General features: G+C 39.7%; 1 protein-coding gene across 7 annotated transcripts; it reads right to left on the reverse strand.

Moving 5' to 3' along the window:
• Positions 1-732: 732 nt before the first annotated feature.
• wnk2 (WNK lysine deficient protein kinase 2) lies at positions 733-23,524 on the reverse strand. Of its 7 annotated transcripts, none has more exons than XM_043251619.1 (30): positions 22,997-23,524; positions 21,403-22,084; positions 18,359-18,531; positions 17,922-18,142; positions 17,622-17,779; positions 17,167-17,255; positions 16,540-16,759; positions 16,109-16,391; positions 15,267-15,748; positions 12,760-12,894; positions 12,598-12,636; positions 12,167-12,334; positions 11,527-11,961; positions 10,990-11,271; positions 10,438-10,478; positions 10,116-10,278; positions 9,903-10,019; positions 9,524-9,694; positions 9,392-9,443; positions 9,082-9,282; positions 7,431-8,284; positions 7,197-7,254; positions 7,037-7,104; positions 6,254-6,837; positions 5,880-6,130; positions 5,591-5,800; positions 5,073-5,171; positions 4,330-4,374; positions 3,287-3,537; positions 733-3,082 (listed from the first exon to the last, which is right to left on the reverse strand). In XM_043251619.1, the coding sequence occupies exons 2-30, from the start codon at positions 22,012-22,014 to the stop codon at positions 2,783-2,785; spliced, it is 6,762 nt and encodes a 2,253-aa protein (XP_043107554.1). In that variant the 5' UTR covers positions 22,015-22,084; positions 22,997-23,524; the 3' UTR covers positions 733-2,782. The 7 variants fall into 7 exon arrangements, with proteins under 7 accessions (XP_043107554.1, XP_043107557.1, XP_043107555.1 ...); XM_043251622.1 differs by having other exon boundaries at positions 5,121-5,171; positions 15,267-15,751; positions 22,997-23,523; XM_043251620.1 differs by having other exon boundaries at positions 5,097-5,171; positions 15,267-15,751; positions 22,997-23,523.
• Between the last annotated feature and the right edge of the window lie 616 nt (positions 23,525-24,140).

Raw genomic sequence — 24,140 nt, forward strand, 5'->3', positions numbered from 1 at the left:
CTAGAAATAAACAAATAAATAATTTTCCAAATATTGATGTAAGAGTTGCTAGCAGATTCTGTGGATGGATATTTGCTCAAGAAGTAATTTTTTTCTCTTTGTAGGTTTGCGAAGCTGATGTTGAAACACTGGTCTCTTGGACTGTTTTATCAATGATGTCGGTATACTTTTGGCTGTTGGACATTGCAGTTGTAGCATGTTGCCGTCTATGCAGGGTCTGAGCTCTCAGATTTCATCCAAAATACCTTAAGGGGGTGAGCAATTAATAACAGAATGATCATTTTTGGGCGAACTAACCCTTTAAAGGTACTTGTGTGAGAATTTAATGTAATTATTCATACTTTCTGTGGCGAATCTCAGGTTAACGCTTACCTCATTTGACGTGTAGAAATCTTCTCAATAAAAATGGATTTGGTTTTGTCCTACAGTATTTTTGTCTTCCTTTTTTCTCACTCTTTATATCGTCGTCGAAACAATCGGTATTTTGATGCCGTGATATTAGAGGCATAACGGTTTACTACCACATAACAAACACAGTTACCGCTATTCATTCGACGTGATGAAACTCTTGTTGAAAGCAGTGAAAAAGTCATAGCGCAGGAAACTAAAAAAGTACGATATGTATGGAATAAAATACATGAAGCATATTCAGGCAAATACAGTTGCATTCTAAAGAAACCCCAAATATGAGTTACCACAGCATTTGCACAACCATAAGAAATGACCAGTTACTTCAAGTCCTGATTGCACCTTTAATCTTTCAAAATAGTGGTATGGAAAAGTTCTGCAATACTTTTTCTCATCATATGAATCATTACATCAACGTTATATTGCCTATTATTTATTTGTACAAGGTAGACATTTCTGAAAATGTGTAACAAAATGCATTTCTTTCGAAGATTGTAACATAGTGCAGTGGACTTTTTCTGAAGACAAACATCAAGTAAAATGGCTCAGATTTGAGATGGTCTGCCTCATATTTCAGTCTACATGGCCATACAATAAACAAGCTTAGTAATGTTTTAATGCAAGCACTGTCATAGTGCAGTCTTATTTAGAATGTTTTGTGACCTGAATATCAATAGCCCGTTTAATTTTAATTCAATATATCTGATCAATTTTTAGCTAACTGCAATATAGGTAAATTACAAAAACAACAGATTGTAAATTGAAATAAGATTTGCTGTATCATAAGTGTCATAAAGACTCTCATACATTACAGAACCATTTACAATGACAAAAAAATAAATAAAACCTGATTAGAGCAAGGTTAGATAGTCACTTGTGTCTACTGCAAAATATATAGAAATACAAAAAATATAAAATAAAAGTTAGCATGAGAAAAAACTGTCTACTTCCTGTTACATTCAACATTTTTGGTTTTAATTTATACCTCACCGGAACTATAAATGAAATAACATCTACAGATGTGTACTAGTAATTTCTATATTTTGAAACTCAAATTTAGGTGTTGTTAGTTTAAGGTAGACATGGCCTTTATACTGTATGTTGTAAAGAGCAACAGTCTGCGTCAACACTCTATGAAATCATTGGCGCTCCATCAGGAAACTCCAGTATAAGCATTATTAATGAAAAACGGTAGCAGCGTGATCTAAACGATGACATTGTGCTACGAGACTGTGCTGTAACTGCAAACATGACTGCAGCAGTAGAGATCACTCAGCTCATTAAATGTAAAATATTGTTTTTTAGATTCAGAAAAACAACTTGACAGTTTTGAAAACAAATCTCGCTTTCATTTTTGCCCTAGGTCAATGAGATTTTTTTTTTTTACTGCATCAGATGATATAGAAAAAAAAACGAATGCACATACTTTAAAAACAAAAATACACTAGTAACTGATTTATACCACAATTAGGTAGCATTGAAATGCATTTCATAAATGTCCGTGAAGGACATCATAAACCGCAGGTGGGGAAAACATGAATTTAGTATTATGCTTGATAACAGAAAATGAATAGCAGTCACCATTACCCTTGGTACACTGGCTGGTAATGTACGTAGCAGTCTTCAGTTGCAGTTCAAGGCACTCTAGCAGGCTTGTTTACCTGAAATGTACAGTCTGTTAAAGTTCTTTCTTTTCTCAGTGCAGGTTTAGGTTATTACTTTTCTAGCATGCGATAATGTGTTTTGTTGACTAGTGCGTTTCGAATTTAGTGATCGCTGCAGGACGCGGTGAAAAATTCACAGTGATGACATGATCATGACCCTCGCTCCGATCTCCAGTGTTTTCCCCCAACTGTGATGCGATGCTATTCAACCCAAAACACCGATTGACCTAAACTTCAGTCTTTCGTTTACTTGTCCAGTTTATGCACATATGCAGACAGAGCTTATATTTACAGAAGTATAAACAGTGTCTATACACGTCTACACAAATTTTAGGGCATCGTACTGTACCTTTTAGCATTTACATATGTGTACAGCTCAAGTTGTGAAGGAAGTTGATTCTGCACAAACACTAGCAAGCTAAATAGATTTTGATGAAAAATATACATTCTGTACATATGCCTATGCTAAAATTCAGTTATGCTACATAGGCTATATGGATATGTACAATAATACTGATTGTACACTACACATGATATGCCTACGTTGTTGGCCTGAGTATTTACATGTTTGTGTGAGATTACTACATTGTAAGCAACTACATGCTAACAACTGCAACAGATAGAATTGCGCACTGCTAGGCCTAACTAGCACTCTAAAGAAACTCTGGAGTGTTTTGGCAACAGAGTGAGAAGTGTAAGTGATTGTGAAGCTACATGGTCCTGTTTCTAGAAGCAGGAACCTCGCTGGGGGAAGAAGGTGCTGTCCAAGAAGGGGAGTGCACAGCAGTGAAAGCAAAGACTTCTTGGTTTTGAGCGGCAGTCATTGCTGGCCAGTGGTCCATGTCTAAGTGCGGGGCGCTCAGCATCTTTCCATACGGGTTACCGGGCACCATAAAACTGCGCTGGAGTACTCGCGAAGTGTCAGTCGACATCACAGACGCATGGGAATCAATCTGCGGCCATGAAAGAGACAGCTGGGAAGCATTCAGCCTTTCTATTGAAATTGGAGCCTAAAAAAAAAGACATTAGCATTAGAGAATGCCTGTATTGTTCAGCACTAAACTTTTAACATGAGCATGAAGGAGACGTAAAACCATAAGTCAGTCATCTTTATGTTGTTTCAAATCTACACGATTCCGTTTAATAGGAATTTTAAGGGAATCATTTCGAAAACAAGATTTTTGAAAGGTAAAAGTATTTTTTAATAACGTCACCTCTATAGCGCTCCAGATCCTGGATCTGGTCAGTTGCTGTGGTCTTAGACTGAGGGAGCGTGAGCGTGAGGGAGCCCTCACCCCTTCTGTCCAGTTATCAACCAGCCTATGAAGCTGCAGTGTGAAAGCATCTGTCTTGTTGTTGCTGTTGTTTGTCTGTGCTTGGGCCAGACCGATCGGCTGGTGAGGAGGGGGAGTGGATCCAGGAGGCATTGGAGACTGATTAGATGCAGCTGATGGTGTTCCCGATCCTATTAAAAACAGTCAATTTGAGTTGTTGGTATGTCACAAAACATGAAATGCAACTCACAGTGTCTGTGACTATATTACACTATAACTGGGCTGTTAATACTGCTCTAAAATCGAATGCAATATGTCAACAAGATCAAAAGCAAGACGAGTCGCCAGATGCAAATGCTTGGACGATGCATAGCAAGTGTGTGTTTAACTGTCGGCTCTTTTAGAGAACTTGAGGTAAAACTGTCAAAGCTGACAAATTTCAAATTGGGACTCTTCCAGAAATGTAACTTGTGTAGTTAGCGTTTGTGTTAAAGGGGTCATCCTTTCTCTTTGGAGTGTTACAAGCTGTTAGTGCATAGATACCTAAAGTTGCAAAGACTAAAGTCTCAAAACTTCTTTACGTCACAGAGTAGGTTTATTTGGCTCGATTATAATGGATTTTATTGTTTTGGTGTCATAGTGCCGGGACACGGCACTAGTAATAGTTATAGTAATGGAAATAATGTAGAGTAACAATAATGTAGAGTATATGGAAAATATGTTTTTTTTTTACTTAAACTGAATAAACACATTGCATTACACCAAATACACAAAATAATGCTTTTTTTTAGCAACAGCATTTGACCCCTTTAAACTTGCTTATGGAATATGTTTTAGGTCAAATGCTGTTATGTTAGTTACAATACTGTGTCCACAGAGTCAAACATTGTTTTTAACATCACAGCTTATAGCTGGAGCAACAGTGTCAAGGCTTTGAGGCAAACTGAATATTTCAATAGAATTGAAGAAAAGACAATAGTTACTGCTGCCACGTTCTTTTCCCAGACACAGGCGTTTAAGTGTTGACCCTACAAAAAGAAAAGCCAAAATTAGTTTTCTGTAGAAAATCACCGCACAAAGAGTCACACAAAGAGTAACACACAACTATTTTTGAGAGTATAGTTAGCCATATCGGCCTAGAAAAAAACAACCTTTTCATTTTCTTTCGATCTTAGTACATCATGTAACTACAGAAGAATCAAGTTTTAAATATAAAAACTGGTAATGGTAATTTTTTAGAAAGATGCCAAGTCTAATCAGATTCAATGGTTTATGCTAAGCTGCAGCTGAAAGTGCCGGACCTGGAGATCGGCTGAATGGATTTGAAAGCGGTCAAATTCAACTGTTTAATATTATGGAAGTTTTTCAAAAATAGTGGAGTGTTCCTTTTAACTTTTTGAAGTTACAACGCTAAACAACCTGTGTTAGAAGTAAGTGAGACAAAATGTTAAAACACTGAAATTAAGTGAGGATGATTAGTATATAGAAGCATAGCAACACTGTCTTTAAAAACAGACAACTGAATAAAAATACATTTTGTGGGGATAAACAGGATACAAAGAATCAAAAACATTGGAAGGAAACACAGGATGATCAAAGATGAAGCATGAATACTGATGAGCAAAAAGATAAATAATTGATTAAAGAGAAGAAGAGAGTGGGAGAAAGATAGCAGGGGCTCCCAACATATGACATGGAGAATGGCGGAAAGGAGAGAGATACAAACAGATGGACAGAGAAACAGGCCCACTGAGGAATCTAGCGCGTGGTTTACTGCTGGATTTATAGGTGACCTGCGCAGACGCCTGGGGAGAAGGAGGCCAGCCTGTGAACACAAGTACAGAGGTGAAAGAAAGAGTGAGATCCACTAACTCAAGCACCCAGAACAGAAGAAAAAATACATTATTTTAAATGTATTCATAAAAATATATCTGGCTGTAATTCAGCTTGTTGATGCTAAAGCCTCCATGTATTTTTATTCTTACATATATGAAAGACTTGCATGTTTGCATGTGACGTGCATGTTTAAAAGGATTTAATTTTAATGCCAGTTTTATTCTATATGTTTATTTCTATGCAGCTTAGCATTGATCACTGAATCTGATTAGACCATTGGCATCTTGCTCAAAAATGTAAATTGATATCAACTGGATCATCTAAAATCAATCATTTAAAGTCTGTTGTGAATTTTCCTGAATGATTCTTCTCTTAAAGTAGATGCTAAGAAATCAGAATAAAATTTACCTTGGCCAGGCTGGCTTCGTGGCCCAGGTCCTTCTCCCTGTACACCAGAGTAGATGTTGTCGGAGGAGAGAGATCCTTTAAGAGAGCAGGGCTGTTGGGTCTGAACCGGAACAGACACAGAACAAGGTAGAGTCCCGGTCCCAGAATAAGTCTTGCCATCAGACAAGTTAGCCCTGGCAGGAGACCCATTCAAACTTGGGGCAGCCTCTGCTGACAAAGAAAAAATTACCCGTCTAAGATCCTTTTAATGCCTTATATATGAATGTCATGTTTTAACTATACAACTAACCTGGTTTTGTTAAATCATTAGGTTTGCTGCTGTCACTAGTTTTAGAGGCAACATTTCTCAGCTGTTGTACTAGAGGACTGAGCAGTTTGCCAGCTTTTAGTTTGTGTCGGCTGGTTCTGCGCTTGCGTCCAGCAGGGGGCACTGTGGGTGGGATGTAAAGACCTGGAGGAGGTGGTTTCCCTAATCTGATGTAGAGAAGCTCAATCTCTTCTCGGTGATGGGCCTCCAATTCAGTTATCTCCTTCATATGCCTGTATAAAGATGAAACGAGCAATGGTGGGTACCTAAGAATTTATATTTATTGCTCTGACTACTTTTTATTGATTTTATATTCCTCTGCATCAAAAACACACACGCAGACATTATAAACTCACTTTTCTCTTAGTCTTTGAAGCTCCTTCTTTATATCTGAGTCCTCCATCTCTGAATCATTGTCACTGCTGACATAGGATCCGTAGACCCCTCCCTTTCTGCTCGGAGAATCAGAGCTTTGCACGCTACTACTGCGGCCGGAGCGCCTGAGAAAAGCCACCGCCCTTTTCATGAGGTCACTTCCTCTCCTTTCAGACCTACCATGACGGGATGGCGTTGTGGGGGCCACTTTGGCAGGACTGCTCTCGGCCCCAGAATCAGAAGACATAAAACGGTTGTGAACGGTGACATCCGCTGAGACCGAGGTCTGTGCCCTCGGCAACGAGCCTCGTTTGGTCAGAGGAGGTGGAGCATCCAGATAAAAGTCCGGTGGGGCGGAATATCTGCTGCTGTGCTTCCTGCGTGTGACTTCATCTTCTGTGCTCACCACTGAGAACCTGCCGACAGTAGTAGCTGACACAGTCGGCTCTTCATACATTGCACATTCTCCCAAAAAGCCTCCAGGATGAGCTGGAGATGCTGTGCTGCTCAGACTACGCTGCTTCCGACCTTGACTTGCCAGTATGTCAGTGGAGCTAGGCACCATCTAATCCAGAGTATTAAAACCATAAAACACAAAGTAATACACAAAATACAAAATGTACATGTTACATTAGCAGATGACCATTACTCATACAAATTCGGTGCTAACACAAAGTGGGCTACCAGATTATTAAACTGGGAATTATCTGTTTATTAACCTGTATTCTCCTGCAGAAATTAGAAACATGCTGTACATGATGTACCTTATAGCGACTTCTAGATCCAGAGCAAGAGGTAGAGTGTGGCATCACATGTCTCCTTGACACAGTAACTGTGGAGAAAGATGGCTTTAATTGTATTAATGTTTGTAAATGCAAATGTTTCCCGAAGAGCATCGGTCATGAGAAACAAATTAGACCATACCTCCAACCGCAGAGTCGCTGAGAGCACTTAAACTGTCTACACGCTCTGGAATCTGTGGCTAAAAGACACAAAACAAATGTTTTTATTTGGAGATTCATCAAGCACATCTCATCTGAATTCAAAATATCTTTAACTTCAAAATTGTTTTAAGACAAACGGAAAACAAGGCTGATAGGTGAGTTCATACAGATTTGATCTATTTAAAAATGTGACAAAATAACAGTAGAAACTTACCAACTGCTCTCCAGCTCTGAATCGTCCCTCTCCCATAAGACTGGGTGTGCTGGTTCCTGACCCTCCCACTGCACTCTCTGGTCCTGGTGGAGACTGGATATACTCTGTGCCAGATCCTGGAGTTTCAGCAGCACTTCCCGACGGGTACATGGGAGCATATTCTTGATACAGCAAATTCCTCAATTTCTCATCCAGAGTCTTAATTGTGCTGTCTACAAACCCTCCTCTGGTACGTGCCTCTCCATCTGATTCACTAGGGACAAAGTGGTGCTGTGAAGGAGCTGGGCTTTGAGGCAGGGAAGGTGCCTTATTTCCACTCACAGTTGACAAAGGCTGCTGCAGCACTACAGGCTGCTGAGTACGTTCCACTCGACTCGACGTAATGGAGTGAAGTTGCTCACGGGCAGACGTGCTCTCTTGTGATGGTGGCGGCATCACAGAGGATGACCTCTGAGCCCCACTGCTCACTTCAAGGGACAGCGGCATGACCAAGGGACAACAGGGCACGTCTTCCACCATGGAGACAGCACATGCAATTTCAGCCATCTGCTGAGCAGTGTGCATGGGGGAAACTGAACCTAATCTGCCACTCTGGGTCTCGTCCACAAAAAGAGAGCTTTGAGGATCCATGCACGGCTGGGATTGTTGCGCACTGACCTGGGCGGGGCCCAAATGTGACCCCTCCTCTAAATGAGAAGCAGTTTGCACTGGCATTACAGGAGCTTGTTGGGCAGGGGCAGCTTGGGAAAGAGCAGTCAAAGACAGAGGATCAGTGGTGGTCATAGAAAGGGGGCTCCAAACCCCATAAGGATCACTTCCTCCAGATGGAGGTGCTGTGGCACAGGTTTCTGAATCTGTGGAATGAAAGCAAACAAACAAAACTAAATCTTAGAAACTGTCCTCCAGTGGTTTGGGTCTTATTTCTCAGACACTGTAGATCCTTCAGGGTATCTTGCCGCAGGGCTCACATCTTGGACCGCTTCTCTTCTTTGTCTACATGAAAGTTCTATCTTCAAGCCAGTTCTGTCTATCTCTAAAACTAATCCAAAATGCATCTGCAAGATTAGCCTTGAATGAGCTGAAAAGAGAGCATGTCACACTTCTGTTCATTACTTTGCATTGGCTACCAATAGCTGCTTGCATAAAATTTTAGACACTGATTTTGTCTTCAAAAACAACCACAGGCTCCCATCTTTAAGATATAAAGATATAAAGAGATATACATCTCTTCCATCTACACTCAAACATCTAACACTAGCCCTCTCTATTCTATTTATCTATATTCTATTCTATCTAGTTTTATTTACTTGTTTTTATGTATTAAAATAACTTGACACTGTAACACTTGCACAATTCTATTCTATGTCACAGTGCTTACATATTATTCCTCCTTTGCTGGTTTTGATTTTTTCTGTTGTCCTTATTTGTAAGTCATTTGCTAGATAAAAGTATGGGCTAAATTATTAAATGCAAATGTAACATAACATATTCTAAAAAAGACAATGATACATCTAATTTACTCTTTTTTTATCATGAGTAGGCGACATGCTAAAACAATTGTGAGACAATACCGAACAAGCAGTTTCTTCCTTGTTCCAATATTTCTGTATCTGTGTTATGCACATTAAGTAATATCATAATCTGACATTACCCATTGATGCAGAGGCAGATCCGGTGCTGGGTTCTGGTGGCTGGGCTGAAGCACTCTCACTAGGCTGAGCTGTCCCATCAGTTACTGTTGTTGTGGATGGAGATTGTGTAGATGGACCTCCATCTGAGGATGCATCATGGCTGGCAGCAGGAGCCTCTTCCACAGGGCAGATGATGAACCACCTCTTACCTGTGTGCAGAACTGAACAAAGGACAAGAACCCATGCTAACTGTTTGTACACTGATACATTCATTCATTTGGGGATTATGAATTTTAAATTTGCCAATTACAGGTGGACAAATAAGATTACCGTTTTGCTGATAAACAGGCTGGGGGGCCCCAGGTTGCTGTCCTTTTATTCCCTGGAGATTAACAGGAGGCTGTTGATTCAATTTAATCATTTTAATGAATTTTCACCCACATTACAAATTTCCTGTATTACCTCTGCCCCTTGATCCCTAGCTGTTTGTCCTTGCAAATGACTTGTCCCTAGTTCTGATGTCTTCTCTCCGTCCATGTCCTCGCTTAGAATGTCCTCTGCCTTGTCAACAATGTCTTTAAGTTGGTCTATAAAAATCTCCTTTTCTATTGGTAAAATGAAACCATTTTCCACCTGATACACAAATGAAAGAAACAAAATACAAATCTACAAAGCTGCACATAAAAGAAACTGTATGTAAAATGCTGTTTAAACAGCTTTATGCTCCAGCCGATTTACTAAACTAAATTTAGACCATGCACATTTACATTTTAAGTATCATAATATAGTTTTGATAGTATTTCGTAATGTTCTAAAAGCCAGCACAGAACCTTAATCTCACCATATAAGTGGCTATTTCCTCAGGTGCATCTCCATCTAGATCAAATTTGAAAGTCACCATTTTGTGATTGTGTGTCTCCAGCTGGCATTCCACCATCTTGTCACCTGTTTTACTAACCTGCACGTATAGCATCATGTTAGGAAGTAACTGCAAAACAGTTATATTTCAATAGAAGAAAACAATATTTAAATAGAAGAAATGTTCTATTCTCATATTTAGCATGCTTAGTTTTGGCTTGTTGATTTTTTCCTGGCGTGAGCGCGTACGAGCAGATTTGCGGTGGTGCTTTCTAGGTTTGCCATCACCCTTTCCTCCACCAGTGAGTCCCTCATAGCTGTCACTCATTTCTTTACCAGAACCTGCATCTTGGTTTAAGCTAAACAAACAAGATAAGAAAAACATGAAGGAAAACAGGCTAGAAGACAATTTGAGATTATTTATACTGTTTTAAAACAGTGGGTTGTAAGTAGGTCAAAACACCCATTGTAATTAAAGAATCACATGATGTTTGTAAGAAATAATAACATCTACTTACCTGTCACATACATAACTATGGAATGGCATAGATACAGGTGCCTGTAACAAAAAAAAAAATAATAATAATAATTTTTTAATGATACATGGGGTAATTTGTTTTAAAGGATTACTCCACCCCAAAATGAAAATTTTATCATTAATCACTTGCCTCCATGTCGTTCCAAACTTTTAAACATTTTTTTTGTTTTTGGAACACAATTTAAGATATTCTGAATGAATCCCATTGACAGTCAAAGACATGTATGAAAGACATTGTAAAAAATTGTCCATCTGCCATCAGTGGTTCGACAAGAAAACTTTTTGTATGCAAAGAATATAAAAAATAATGACCACAATTCATCTCATCTGTGTCTTTTCACATCAATGGGACAGTCACAAGCCTCCCAGTGTTTATCTAAAGTATGTTACATTGTGTTCAGAAGATAAACAAAGTTTTTCCAAGTTTGGAACAACATGGGGATAAGTTATTAATGACAACATTTTCATTTTGGGTTGGAGTATCCCTTTAGGAAAACATATAATAGTCGTATAAAGGAGGCTTTATGCCTACTGTTGCGTCAGTGCTGGACTGAAATGGGCTGGGCTCTGGTGCAGGAGGAATAGGCATTGAAGCAGTGTCTGCCATTTGCTTGCCAGTACTCTCAGGAACAGCATATCCTGTCTGTATGCCAGCAGGCTGCAGAAGAGGCTCTATGGTCTCAGGTGGGGCTTGGGAAGTGGTAAACTTTGGCTCTGGCTGCATGTCCTGTGGAGGAGACTGGATTTGCGACACAATGGTGTGAGCTGGGGCCAGGATCCTGGGGGCCATTTCCTCATGGCGAGGATACTCCTTCTGAAAAAAAAAAATGTTGTTGTGTTTCACTGTGCAACAGAAGTCTTGACCTCAACTGTAAGGCTCACAGAATAATACTAATTATCCTGTTTTATTGATTACTTTGACAAGGCACCAATCCTGATTAATGTACTGCCATCTTGCTGTCCCTCTCAACGTAATTAGCCTACTTTTCTTTGTGATCAAATAAATGATTATGATACGCCTACGAAAAACAATCCTTGCATTAAGCAAGAAAGAAACCACATCATTTACCTCTGTAAAAGGTTCAGGAATAGATGGGTCTTGCTGAAGGAGGGAGGCTGGATTAGGGATGGGAAGGGAGGGCTGTGTTGATTGGGGTTGAGATTGGAAAAGGGCACCTTCTGGTGGAGGAACTGGGGAGTACATCTGCTGCAGATGTTCCTCGGAAGGAAGCATGGGTGGGGACAGGGCCATAGCCAGAAGAGGTATAGGGGTAGGAACATTCAGAGGAGTGCACACTGGTGTTCCTGCTCCTAGCATGCAGGGTACATTCTGCATTGTTAGTATGGGAAGAGGAGCAGCAATAGGGCTTGCTGAGTAGTAGGGGGAAGACACAGGAGGAGGATTTGTGGGGTAGGGAGAAGAGTAAGAGACTGAGGAGAAAGGTATTGACTCTGTCCCTGCAGATGTGCCCCCTTCTGGCAAAAGAGGATATGTCGAAGAAAACTAAAGAATAAAGAGCAAGATAAAAATGTAAACAGCCAGAGGTAAGCTAGAAAGCTACATTTTTGCATGTAGAATTAAGAAAATCCCTCAATTTCTGTTATCCAATGTTGAACACATTTCAAACTTGCCTAAAGAATGTACTTGTTCTGGTATCTGAGAAAAGCTGTTGCACACATATGCCTAGTTACAGGTTTCAGGAACTGACCTGTGTGGCAATTTGTAGAGGCTGCAGAAGAGGTGTCTGAACGTGTAGTTGTGGTTGTGAAGGAAGGCTTGTGGTGCTGAGCATTGAAGATGCTGACTGTAAAAGATGCTGTGGAATGGACTGAGGATCTGAAGATGGCTGCACTAGGGGTTGAAATGTTGATAAAGCCTGGGAAAGACAAAGAGACAAAAAAGAAAAAGAATGATTTTAAATTAAAACTAATTTCTTAATCCACAGCTCCCACGAATTATTCTGCCTACCGCATCTTTACCACTGTCAGTGATGAAATGGAATTTACCCCTTGTTTAGTGGACTTTCGGTAAACCGATCAAAACTGATGGCATGACTTAAACTGAAATCCAAAAAATTCCAGAACATTTAAAAAAAAGAAAAAAAACAACTGTGATGTTGTTTATACAGATTGAGTCTACCTGAGGCGGGAAAGCTTCAGGATGGAAATAGAGATGAAACTGAGAGGAATACAAACACAAGGAAGAACAAAGACTAAATTAAACTATTAAACTATCACTTTGCTAAGACATAGGAATGCATCCGTCCTCATTTAAGTGAGGTCAAAACTACAGTAGCCTTACCTCCTGTGCTAGTGGTACAGTTGTCTGGTTTTGCTGTGCCAAGAGGGCAGAGGCAGGAATGCTCTGTGGACGAGCATGTGGTACAGGAGTAGCTGGAGCAGAGACAGTCTTAGATGGAACCAATTGCACAGAAGGCTGAAAAACACATGCACAAACACAAATCTTAATACAGGGACAGTATGTACAATTGCAATTAAGCATTTCACAGCCATTAGTAAAATTAGTAGAATAGCAAGTCTAGCAGGACATGGTTTGATCTGGCAGGTAAATTATCGGCTACTGACAGGAAAGAAAAGAAGAAAATTTGAGATATCAAACGTCAGAGCAGTGATTTGCTCTACACACAGGAGATGTTGCACTAAAAGAGACTACATACAGGGTGACAGCGATAATTTGCAGTGTTGCAGCAGAAGTCATTTATTGTTCAGTCAGCTTGCTGTGCCATCTTCTAGCAGTCTGTTAAGAGACTGTGCCCTTCAAAAGGACATAATAGTTCCCTGAAGACAGTCTCTTTTCTTTTTTTTAAGAAATAGTAGTGATTAGAGGAAATACTTTCAGTTTAGTAAGTAAATTTTCCTCTAAGGCTCAGTTTAGGCTAGTGCATTTTCATTTTAAAACAAATAAACGTAGCATTTTGCTAAGGTTATGCTTATCGTTTACACTACTCCAGCGTTTTTTTTTGCACCCTAAAAAAACCCAGAAAGACTTTTGAAGATGCCTCAGACCCTGTTTTAGTTTGAAAATGCAAGGATTACGCTTTAGTATAAATGGAGTGAAATGAAAACTTTGGAAAAGAATGGTGTGGCTTTCCACGTTCTGCGTAATGACTTAACGACTGTGTAAACAATAACATCACGCTCATTGTTGTACCCATAGATATGTGTTGGTAGATTTCCCATTTGATTCGTTCCAAGCATGCAGACAGATCCCCGATTTAAATAATATTCATATCTATGGTTGTATGTGTATGAATGGTCATGTGACATGCATTTTAGATTGTGTAGTGTAAACGGAGATCGTTTCTGAAACACAGTGTAAATGAGGATCATTTTCATTCCAAAATGCTGTTTTAAGAAGAAAACACACCAGTGTAAATGGGAATTTGGGAGCAATATCTCAATACATAGGGAAGAAGGTAAAGAAGAAGCTGGGAAAAGTATTGGTAAGCTAATACTGAACTTTGGCTTCCTTGCTGGGATCATAGCTACTAGGTTTTATTTTTCACCTACCACAAGACCTGATCCAGCTTCACTGTCCTGCACAGAAAAAGACCCAGTTTCCTGATGTGAAAGGGGTACGTACAAAGAGCCTACGCTTTGGACCTGAGGTACAAGCAACCTAACACTAGCATTACTGTAGCCATCTCCAGCTTGTGCCCTGTCAGACAGCACTGGGGAACTGGTTCGCCGATTGATAATATGATGTAGACAGTGATGAAGGTGAGACAAATCTGAGTCGTCTCTCAAACTAGGAGAATGTGGTCCAGTGATAGGGGATACTGGAGAAGATGTCATGAGCGGGGAGGGTGGATCGACTGGTGAAGATATGGACATGTGTCTGGAAGATGTGTGAACTGGTGAAGGAATAGATACATAAATAGGGGTAAATGCAGTGGTATGGCTTAGTGATGACATGTTGTTAGGTAGAGATGTCACAGGAATCTGTAAAGGAGAATGGCTTTTATGGACTGGAGAGGGTGGGGTGACTTTAACTGGTATTGAACTTGGTATGCTCTTAGTAATAGAAACTTTCTTTGGAGGCAGCGTAGATATATATGGAGACTTTGGGGTCATATAAGTTGGTGAGCTGGAGTGTGTATGAGCTAGATCAGTTGAGAATGATGGTTTTAATGAAGAAAGAGGTGGTATGGGGGAGGAACAGGGTGAAGAGACATGACCGAGAGACCTTCGACCCCCTGACCTTACAGCCAGTAACATTGACATACAAGCCTGGCAATAATGTGGGTGAACATCAGAGTTCCTCCTACTGAATGACATTGGCTGGGCCTGAGAATTTATTTTCACCTGCTCTGAACTATATTCAGTTCCGGTGTCTTCTGAAACATTATTTGATGTCTGATCATCATTTGTAAATGATGAAGACCCTACGAAGGCACTTGTAGACAACAACTGATCCAATTCATCCTTAGAGCTTGCTTCAGGTTTATGACAGCTATAAGACTGATAACGCAGATGTTCTAACAAATTTTGAAGGTCAGTCCTTCTCCGAAATGTGTCGAGAAATGAGGTGCTGCTACGCCTGGTCCCCGTCAAGTTATCAGAGAATAGCATAGGTCTTTGGGAGTCACCAGGAATACTGCCATGTCGCTGCTCATTCAGCCATAGTTTGAGGGAAAAAACAAATTTTAGACACAATTTAGACAGACATCATAAATAAAAAACAGTTCTAAGGAATGAAAAGAATGGGAATGAAGATTGTGCTCTTAGAGGTTTACAACAAAGTAAAGCTTGACTGCAATGATATGGTGAATTTAAATACAAACTTACAGGTGATTGCTGGTAGGCGCTCTGATGCAGGTGCACAGAAGACTGTTGAAAAGCCCCTTGATGTAGCTGATGTGTTGACTGCTGATATTGCTGGTGCAGCTGAACAGTGGGTTGTTGCTGGGGTGCTTGTGGCATCAAACCATGGGCCTGTGCTTGTGCAGCCTGGTGCATGGGAGCACTAGAAGGTTGTTGGGCTCCATGGAGTTGCTGAGGACTAGGTTGATGCTGGGTCCCGTGAAGTAACTGACCGATGGTTTGTTGTGGGAGACCTTGGGGTATTTGTAGAGCAGGTTGTTGTTGAGTCCCCAGAGGCAGGTGTGCAGTAAATGGCTGTTGGGCACCTTCTGGCAACTGAGCCAGAAGTTGTGCTGGAGGGCTTAAGACCCTTTGGGCAGTGGAAATGGACTCAGATAGGGATTGCTGAGAGGTGTTGTCTTGGTTGCCTGAAGCACCTGTTACCATTGTTGAGCCTGCACTGCTGTCTGCTGCATTAGTTGGAACAACACAAAGTACATATTCAAGTTATAGAAGAAAGGGGAATTTTGGATACCTGCAATAAATAAATTATACAAAACAATTAAATAAAATAATTAACTAAATAATCAAGTTAAATATAGTCAAGTGAAACAAATCTCTTGGTTCTGTGGATATTACAACATCTTATTGGTTTAGTGGATACTGTTATTAATCTCAACACCATTCATATAATGACTGATTTCAAATGTACTTCAAAAATAAACATAATATTATACTGGTCTTTCCATATTTTGTGCGGATATCTCTGAAGAATTTAGTACCATAGTTTCAACTACATATACTGTATATCTGTAGATGTCTCTCACGTGTAGCTGTAGTAGCACTTGTTGGGGCACTGCAAATCAAGCTGACTGCTTCGGTCTGTAGTTCCTCTGTTTCAGATGGAAGACTGGGTGTTCCACCCACTGGTGGCCCTGTGGAGGGCACCTGAAGGAGATTTTGTGCCTGAGTCTTGGTGCTTCTCTCTTCTTCCTTTCCATTATGGGCTGAGGTGCTCCGCTGTCTTCTCCACTTTATTAGAGACACACGATCACGGATAGACTTACCCACAATCTTCACATCAATCTCTAAAAAGAAGCCAGAGTCCACCTGCCAGAATAGATCATTGGACAACTCTTAAATAGTGACTATTAAATCATGAATGCATTATGAATAAGTATTCCAATCAATGAGTATCTAATACATGTCTATGTAAGCATCTTAAAATGTTGCATTTCTAAAAATCCTGTTTGCTTACCATTTCCTGGGCAACTGTTTCCGGGACTTCTGTGTCCAGGTCAAAGGTGAACTCGATAGCACCACTGTCTTTATACTTCCCTTTAAGTTTCTTCTGGTCTTCAACCCAAAGCCTTAGAGCAATGGAAGACTTCTTGCCATCATCCTCTTCTGCCAGCTCTACTCTTACACCAGTATCCTCCGCAAAGAATGCATGATTTAGTAAGTCCTTTATAGAGTACCTTTTAAAAGAAGAAGATTAAATTTGGTTTGTACAGACCTGAAAAAATTGATAGTGCTAAAGCAACCCATACGTAATGCATTCAAATGGACAAGATGTGCAATGTTTTAAAAAACAAGCCTGACATCTGAAGGACTATGAACAATGTTGCTATTATGTTGCTGTAGCAAATGGTAAGTTGATAATAATGGCAAGGAATTTGACTGATTCATGAACCATGAACGCAGAACACAATCAGAAAAATGCCGTTAGCAGGGTTCAAATTACTGCAAAGCATATTAGACAAATAAAGCTGCAGCCTTCCAAGAAATGGTTGTCTGGTCATACGTCATGCTACATCTGACAGGAGCATATGCTTTTTGACCTTTATGGTTATGTGACAGGAGATTATTCGGCTGATGGACTCACCTTTCCTCCCAGCGATGGCAGATACACTCTCCAATGATTTCTTTTATTTCAGGCACGATCACCTTAGTGAAACTGGCTGGCTTCACACCCTGTGCAGTGAATTAAAAAGGAACCCAACACACACACACACACACACACACACACACACACACACACACACACTTTGAAACCCCTTGCAAAATGTCATTGAAAGAACATTTTACAGCCAAAAAACGTTTCTAATGTTCCTTTGTATCTGACTGCAACTGAAAACATGATACAGATCTACCAATGATCTTTAAACCTATGTAAAATTCATTTTGCCAGTTAACTACATTTCATAATATAGGCACAATGCAACATGTTTTAATAGGTTAAAATTATATTAGATTATATTAGTCATGGTATTGAATTTTTTGTACCTAAGTAATATTCCATTTTTTAAAAATTCATGATGGTTGGTGAGGAACACTTACGCTAGTAACTTTGCGATAGATTTGTGCTGCATTTTGGCACTCTGAGTATGGATACTCAGAGGTAGCCATTTCTAGCATACACATCCCAAATGCGTACACATCTACTGCTTCATCATAGTGCTCCTCGTACATCTCAGGGGCCATAAACTCTGGAGTACCTAAAATAGGAAGAAAACAAGAATGGAAAAAAATCAATAACTACATGCATGTAAGCTACATTCTACATCATCTAAACAGGCTATTTCAATGTTGTATTTAATGTAGCCTAATCTGATAAATCTTAAAACCCTGTCCTATTACCGATTACACTTTTGGCAAAGGAAGCTCTTTTTAGAGTGGCCAGGCCAAGATCTCCAATCTTGACGGAGCCTGTAGGACCAGTGATGAAGATGTTGTCACATTTCAGGTCCCGATGGATGATGGGAGGGGTCCTCGTGTGGAGAAAGTGAAGACCTTTTAAGATCTGTCTGCACCAGCTTCGTAAAACTTTTGGTTTCATCACCTTGAATCGTTTCAGATATCTACATAACAACAGAAATAGAGTTGGAGATCATTGTCTTCACAAATTTCAAACTGTTATATTATAGACAAAATTGGCTTTTCTGCAGAGTAATGCAAGCAGTAACAGGACATATAATATTCCTTGGTGTCTTGTAGCTAGCATCTCAGAACAACTGAGATACTTCCCCTGGTGTGATAGCATGAGTTGTTACATGTCTTTGTTTTATTTGACTCACGTTTTCAGTGTTCCAGACGTCATAAGTTCTGTGACTAGAACAATGCACTTCTTCCCCTTAAGAGGAGATTCCCAAAAGTCATAGAAGCGCACAATGTTTGGATGCTGAAGACCTTTTAGCATTTCCGCTTCCTCTTTAAACCTCTGACGTTCCGCTTTAGACAGCTTACGATCCTGATATGGCAATGGGTCAGCATTGGTTTTTGAGGTTCCAAGCACATGGCAGGAGAAAAGAAGATAGGTGGAAAGAGAGATGGATTGATAAACAAATACATGCTAATTAACATTAGAAGAGATGTACTGAATTTACCAAACTGCCACACTGTTTGGAAAACTCAATCTTTCTTACATGGAAAAGTTCTATAAAATAACTCTTGACCAGTGGAAGACATGGATTCTAAAGACATTTGGGTCAATCCTTATTGATTAAAAGTGCACATTCGCTGTAATAGCTTTCTAAGGATAGGCAATATATCTGTTTTATTGTATTTTTGTGTTTGCGCGGTCGTGGGGGTGAGGACAACATCTCTGAACATGATATGACTAAGAAAGTCAAGAACATCAAAGCCAGCTAAGAGATAAAAACAACTAAACTACAGTTATGAAAGGCACATGAAAGGCAAAATATGCATACCCCTCAAAGAGAAGGATGTGTGATTAACATATTGAAGCCTTTTGATATGCATTACAAAGCATAAAATATAATTAACCAGCATAATAAATAAAATACCTCACCTTAACATTTTGTATTGGGGGTTTGTCTGATAAACTGAATAGAACTGAATCAACATAAAACCGAAATCTTTTTAATCAGTATACAAAGTGTAAGGGTTAGACAGATACTTGCAGTTGGGCTAAACCTAATAACAGTTGTGAAAATGCTACAGTTACAGTGTGATTGGGGTGCACATGCTGGTGTGTAGCTACAATATGGTCAAGAAGCTGACCAAATCAATACCTTTGCATCTGCCCTCTTCCTGCTGCTAAATTTACTAAACGCTGACAGGGAGTATCTATAACATCTCTGTCCCTCACAATCAGGCGATGTGCAACCCCATAAAACCTCTGAGACTCACCCCCACACTGCGCCATCTAATACCTCTCATGAACTCACAGATATATTTTTCATTCAATCTCCCCTATATTCAAATAAGCCAATTTTCTCCATAAGCTCTTGAGACCAAGCATGCTACCAGTGGTTTCTATAAGAGCGAATTTGTTGAGTTAAATATGTTAATAACTGTCATTGCATTTCTGATACACACAAATTAAACACTGCGGCATTGATTATTTTCAGGGTGCGTTAAATCAGAAGCTCTCACGAAAATGAAATGGGCTTTTTATTTCTACATATGGCCAGGGTGTGGCTCTCACATTTTTTACTGAGATAATGAAGACTCTCAGACAGCTGAAGATCAAACAGCCTTTTTATATGCTGCTGATGCTTCATGTCAGGCAAATGAGGGATAAGTCAGGTCGGGCATTCAGCTGTACATAAAATGGTCCATTAGGAATACCTTTTATATTGTCTTGAGAATGCTACCGCTTGATGTGAGGGAAGCCATGTTCCTTAGTACACAGCCATCTTCACCTCATCTGACCTGTTCCTCTGTCTCTTCCTTTCTCTCTTCTCCCTCCTAGCAAAATTAGGGGCCTCAGCAATTTCTGGCTTGCTAAGACCGCTATGCTCAGCAAGCCCCAATATATGCTGCTTATTCCATCCATGTGATTTTTAAGATTCACAAAGCGGGATAAATCCTATCCGAAACTGACAGCATGCTCCTTACAATGGCCGTAATACAGAGATTAACGCTCTCAAATATAGAATGGTCGCTCATTCAAGGAGACAAAGCAAAATTCTCACAAATATTTGCCTTAGTGAGAACCTCTTTTTTTAATACCACTGCTCACACACAGAAACAAAATCCACCCTCTTGTATAACTCCAGAGAACTGCCTAGTCATCCTTCAATGGACAGCGAATGTAAAAATATTCCAATATTCCCAAAATGCAAATAAGCTTCTTTTTAGTAGTCTACCGGGTATTTTTCAATCAACTTTTATGTAGCTAAAAATGTGTTAAATTTACATAATAAAATGTTATTGTATAAGATTTACCTGATCACAAATAGATTGACTGTATTGTTTCGAATTTAGGCCTGAAAATGAATCAGCTTGATTGCATTTTACTATTGCATCATTTCAGCAGGTAAGCGCACATGACCACCCTTATCACATGACCCCTATGCAGAGGGGACTGATTCTCCAGGGAGGTGCGCTGCTTCTCTATAGAGTTTATGTTTGTGTCCACACCCTACAGTAAATGTCTGCAATTTTTCAGTGAGCTCTGAAATATATGAACTATATTTACATATTTACCACAAGCCAGAAACAGCACAAAGCTGTTTGCAGGAGCTATTACGACGCTTCACTTTTAACATAATTGGACTCTCAATATTTCAGGAAGTCATGACTAAAATGTTAACACTTAGTTTTCTCTGTTGAACTCAGCTGAACCTCAAATGATTCTAGACTACAATACGGAAACATAGGAAAGATGATCTAGATGTGGTCATGGTGATTCAATCTCTCCATTTTACAATCAATAGTGCTGATAAAAGGAAGAGGCCGTATCAGATGACCCGGCAAACTTGTACAAGGAGCAAGCGTTTTGAATGGAAACAGAATCAATCGGAAAAATACCGACTTTTTTGTTAATAACAAACTACACAGAAACTTAATCTTCACTTGCAGTTCACAATTACAGTTTTAACCTCTAGGTAATAAAAATATCCTACAAATCTATTAATTGTGCCCAACAAATTAGCTGGTAGATATGTTGGTTATCGGACACTTTTTTGCAATATCAGTGAAAATTACATTAAATAACACATCGACAAAATTGGAAAGCCCAACAAAAGGCTCAGCCTTTATGGAAAAAAGGAAAAGGAGCGATTGAAGGCCAATACGAGTTATTTCAAGACTTAAAACTCCAGTGGTTAAAAGTGAGAATATGTTGTAATCGCACTAATTGCATTTTGCTTACCTGGAGTTCACACCAGGCCACCTCCACCCATGTTTCTGTGTCCAGGCCTTTATAGACCGTTTTGAAGGACCCTCTGCCAAGCTCAATATCAAACTTAAGAAAGCGTCCACCTGGAGAGGTGGATACAGCCTTCATTTCAGCCTCTTCCTCGTTCTCATCACTCCCAGCTTTCCCCACACTCTTGGGTGTTTCAGATGGTTCAGCGTCATGCTTTTCCTCAGCGTCACTTGTCTCCGGCTCTTTGGTGAAGTTTTCTTTTACACCTTCCCCCTGTCCCACCTGACTTTCCGCGTTAAAGCTCCTCTGGACAGCGATATGTGCACTTTTAACGGGACTGCTGGTGGTGTCGCTTTCCGAAATCTCCAATTCTTGATCCTCTGACTCAGAGAACCACAAACTCCTGCGTATAAATCTCTGCCGGACCAGACCTTTGTAATCTGATAGAGGGTATGCGGTTGGATCGCTGGCCCCTCTGTGTGCTGCAGCCGTGGGGTCTGTGTGAGAGGGATGTTCATGGCCATTTTCATGAATTACAGTCTTTTTTGAGTGGATAGAAGGAACAGTGAAGCCCACAGGCTGCTGCTCAGAGTTGGATCCAGTCCGGTTTTCCATGACCAGTGAATCGCTGGACACTCATCTGTGACATTCAGCCGTTTGCATGGTCCTCCTTGAATGAATGCACCTGCAATATGGCAAGTACTTTTAACATTTATTCCTTAAACCAACTCAAATCTTTTTTTGCTTAGTCAATAATGAATACTATCTGTTTCTATTTCACTACTAAGTATTCACGCTTGTTTCTTAACACTAGTATTTGTAACTTCTCCAGATACAACAACGTTATCAAAATAACACAAATCCATATTTACCAGTGTATACTTACTGAATACTAGTACATATTTACACGGGTATAAATCTCAGTTGTGAGAATTGTAATGTTTCTACTCTCTCTCTTGTTCACCGTATATAATGACCATTAGGAATGGACACGTTATAAGATATCGTATAGGATTTATATTAAAACTTCAAATATGTCAGTGTTAAAATATCACTAGTGACAACTGGAATACGGTAAATTTGTCCTTAATAACTATAGTTATGACATAATGACTGGCAGCAAATAAGTAGCTATATATCACTACTAGGATAATAATAATAATAATAATAATAATAATAATAATAATAATAATAATAATAATAAATAAAAAAATTGCTAAATTAAAAAAGAGGTAAAAACAGAACAGACATTAGTTCGTATTAAAAGAATAAATGATAAAACGGTTTGCCATACATGCAATAGGTTACCAGTCTGTACTGACGCAGTTCGGCATCATATGAGGACTGACTGCCAGACTCCTCTATAAAGCTAAAGAATAATATAGAAATATATATATATATATATATATATATATATATATATATATATATATATATATATATATATATATATATATATATATTTAATAATAATGACATTAACTTCTTTTCAAGAGGTAACATCAAACATTCATGCTACAAACGTACTTTTAAAGCTATAAAAGAATGTTAAAAGGTTTTCTTTTCAACACGAACCTAATATCAGTATTTAACTCACCATGCCAGGTAGTTGACAGAGGTTGTCACGTTGTTCAATCCGTCAAAGAACTATAAAGTGCGCAGCTGTCCCTTGAAATAACATTTTACTGAACGGTCTTCCAGACGTCTACTCCGACCAAGCGACCACATCGCAGCTCCAAACCCGAGTACCCTCGCTTCTTATAAATGTCAGCGTCTGCAAGGGACATGAAATCCAGAGCCCGCTGATGAGATTATTTGCTCACTGCGGCAATGCTCTCCTCATCTCGGATAATACGGCACCGACACCTCCCTAAAGATTCCCCCCTCGTTATGTTATAGCCTTCATAGTTAGCTTCGGTTCCAGTGCCGATGCGCCGTTACGGACATCCTGCAGCGCCTAGCAACACAGCGTGTCCAATAAAAGCGTCTGTTTTTAGGCGGTACCCTTATCCTCCTGTACACGGGTCGTCATGGACCCCACGGAACGCTGGTCCCGCCCAAACCTCCGTGACGTGACCAGAGCTCGGTGAAGGACGGACCGGGGGCACGTCACTGCCCTGCAGACACACGGCCGGTCGTTATATTCAACTAATACGACAGTAGGCTAGAACTAAGTTTGAAGTAGTTTATAGCAACTTCGCACACGGCGTCCCTTTACTGTTTTCTGTATATCCATACCCGCCACGTGACTTGGTTAAGACTGCTGAATATTTAATGCGTATTAATGTTGTATGACGGTGCTTTTTATTCTTTCACCCCTCCCCTCTTTCCCTTGGTATTTTCCTCAAAGAAAATGTTCCACCTACCGGGGAGAGTTATGTTCATTCCCTCTGCGATAACACTTAGGATGGTGTGTTTTAACATCATGGTATAAACATAAGGAAGTTAAGTGAAATAATACGTGGTCACTTCCTGGGGTGATTGTAAAATTATACAGTAGAATGACAGAATTGGTATAGTGTGTGTGTGTGTGTGTGTGTGTGTGTGTGTGTGTGTGTGTGTGTGTGTGTGTGTGTGTGAGACAACCCACTCCGTTACTGAGGTAGACTGGAACAATAGCTTTATTTCTATAACTTTAAAGGCAAATCTGGGCACAGTGGCCTACATTATAATCAAAGAACAATGTGTTACAACTATTCAAGTCTATTATAGACATATTTTAGTGTACAGTAATTTGTACA

Source organism: Puntigrus tetrazona, chromosome 11 (genome assembly GCF_018831695.1).
Source record: "Puntigrus tetrazona isolate hp1 chromosome 11, ASM1883169v1, whole genome shotgun sequence".
Taxonomy (NCBI): Eukaryota; Metazoa; Chordata; class Actinopteri; order Cypriniformes; family Cyprinidae; genus Puntigrus; species Puntigrus tetrazona.